Genomic DNA, 2,713 nt, shown 5'->3' on the forward strand with positions numbered 1-2,713 from the left:
AGACTGAAAACTCATGAACTTTTAAACATTTTAAAAAGGATTTCGTTGAAGAGGTTCCGGAACTCCGTTCCGGTGTGTTCCCCCAGGGGAAAAAAAGCCCTGGCGAGTCCTAAATAAAATAGTCTTTAACGGCATCCTGAAGATGGAACATGAGGGGGCCAGGCACACCTCCCTGGTTCCATAATCGTGGGGCTGCCACGAAAAAGGCCCCCCCTCATGCATCCACCAGATGATCTTCTTTGCTTGATGAGACAGTCGGGATGGCCTCTCCCCATTACCCTTATTCCTGGCCTGGAACTTATTCTAGATTCTGATGAAGAGGTCTTCCACTTGGGTTAATTAATCCAGAGTAACTGCCACCACACTCGGGGGTCGCAGTCAAGCAGGGGTCATTTCGTAGAAAAACAGGTGCAGGAGCTCATTCGCATAACTTATTTGCATATGCCACACCCCCTGACATCACCGGAAGTGTGTCAGAAGGCAACACCCACCGCTCAGGCTCCCCTGGACTGATTTGAATTGCTACCTATTGGGGGGGGCAGGGACATGCAGATCTGTCCTCACAGAGGAGGGAGAGCCTCTACCTGAATAAAACTTGGTCTTAAAGGTGCCACTGGACTGTTTTGGACCAGGGGGCTGGGGGGAGCTCTGCAACTTATCTGGCTGCTTCCTGCTCTGGCTGAGGGCTGCTGGGAGCAGGGGGCAGGGCTTGTTGCATATGCCCGCCCCCTGGGCTCTTTACTGCCGGAGCTCCGCTCCTGTGCGCTCCTGCAGGCAATGACCCCTGCTGTCAAGCATTTCAACCCTGACTGAAAGCACGCTGGGGGGTGTGCGAACCAGCTCTCCTTCCAATTAACTCGACTACTCAATCCACCATTTTATTTTCAACCAAGTGGTTTATTTTTCAGCCTGCGTCCCAAAGAATCCTACCTCCCAACTACTCTCCAGGCTCTCCCACCTGCCAGGTCAGAATCTCTTTCCGTAGACAAACCAGGTGGTCCTCACAGCAATCCCCGCGCCACCCTCAAAGACCCAGTTATTGCCATTCTCTGTCCCCGGCAGCGTTCCCTCTAAGCTGAGTGAGTGTGAGCTAGCTCACAGTTTCCTAGCCTCCGGCTCACACATTTTTGTCTCAGCTCAGGAAGGAGGGCTCCAGAGCAAGCTGATTTGTGCAGGAGCCGAATCGCTCGCTCGCGGCATTAATGCCAGTGGCTCACAAAGTAGAATTTTTGCTCACAAGACCCCACAGCTTAGAGGGAGCATCGATTCCTGGCCCCAGTTCTCTCCACCACCTCCGCCTTGTGACATACCAAATTCAGCACCGCCATGGTGAGGACTACCAGAATGGTGACGATGCCCAGGGAGACGCGGAGCCACGGCTGGGTGCAGACTGTGGAAGAGATGGACGGGACCCAGTACAGGGCCTTTGGGCCCTTCAGGAAGCACTTCTGAGGTGGGAAAGGGGGCGAGGAAAGAGACAGCGGCATGCGGCTTAGCCCAGTTATCATTACCAGCATTCTCCTTATTTTATCAGTAGCTACTGCCTATCTTAGACTGTTAGACATAATGGCATCACTAGACGTGATGGCAGTAATTCCCCAGATTCCCCAGCCATTCAATATTCCTTCCTTCCTTCCTTCCTTCCTTCCTTCCTTCCTTCCTTCCTTCCTTCCTTCCTTCCTTCCTTCCTTCTGGGCCCTTCAGGAAGCACTTCTGAGGTGGAAAAAGGGGTGAGGAAAGAGACAGCGGCATGCAGTTCAGCCCAGTTATCATTACCAGCATTCTCCTTATTTTATCAGTAGCTACGGCCTATCTTAGACACAATGGCATCACTAGACATGATGGCAGTAATTCTCCAGATTCCCCAGCCATTCAATATTTTTCTTTCTTTCTTTCTTTCTTTCTTTCTTTCTTTCTTTCTTTCTTTCTTTCTTTCTTTCTTTCTTTCTTTCTTTCTTTCTCTCTCTCTCCAAAGGCTTCCATCAGGAGTATGATGTGCCTGTTTTGCTTCCTTCCTTCCTTCCTTCCTTCCTTCCTTCCTTCCTTCCTTCCTTCCTTGTTATGCGATCCCTCATTTTTCAAGTGGCAAGGAGTTTCAGGGGCAAAGGCTTCCATCAGGAGTACGTTGTGCCTGTTTTGCTTCTGATATGTTGATATTTTGCCGTGCTTTATCATAACCTTTACGTCTCTACCATCATCCCCATACACATTTAAGTGCCCCCCCCTTATTGCTTACTGATTCACCAGCTTTGTATACATGTCTGTAAAGATAAAATATATAGAGAGAGATGATGGCCATGGTTGTATCTTGACCTTATTATTAATAAACTTTTTTTAAAGGAGTCACTCTAGGCAAAACCAAAGACACCACATTCAGGCAGTACAATCATAATCATATATAGAGAGAGTTGGTTGCCAACTCTGGGTTGGGAAATTCCTGAAAAATTGGTGGGGCGGAGACTAGGAAGGGGACAGTTTGGTGAGAGGAGGGAGCTTATCAGAGATGTGCCGCCATAGAGCAGCCATTCTCTCCATGGGAAATGATCAGTGGTAATTCCAGGAGATCTCCTGGCCCCACCTGAAAGTCGGCAACCCTACATATCAGAGACAAATGTTGTCTTTTTTTTTAATACTTTATTTATTCATTTTTGTTAAACAGCCAGTAAGCACTTTTATATAATCATTGTCCTTTTTTTGGAGTCTTACATACAAG

At 48.4% G+C, this 2,713-nt stretch overlaps 1 protein-coding gene across 1 annotated transcript in view; it reads right to left on the bottom strand.

Annotated features, from left to right (window-relative positions):
* ADCY4 (adenylate cyclase 4) overlaps nt 1–2,713 on the bottom strand; it is a 66,778-nt gene that overhangs the window by 22,654 nt on the left and 41,411 nt on the right. Inside the window, exon 16 of the mRNA XM_015412753.1 lies at nt 1,311–1,448. Within this exon, the coding sequence (XP_015268239.1) occupies nt 1,311–1,448 (138 nt within the window). The remainder of the gene's footprint in view (nt 1–1,310; nt 1,449–2,713) is intronic.

Source organism: Gekko japonicus, unplaced genomic scaffold (assembly GCF_001447785.1).
Source record: "Gekko japonicus isolate JY-2015 unplaced genomic scaffold, Gekko_japonicus_V1.1 scaffold669, whole genome shotgun sequence".
Taxonomy (NCBI): Eukaryota; Metazoa; Chordata; class Lepidosauria; order Squamata; family Gekkonidae; genus Gekko; species Gekko japonicus.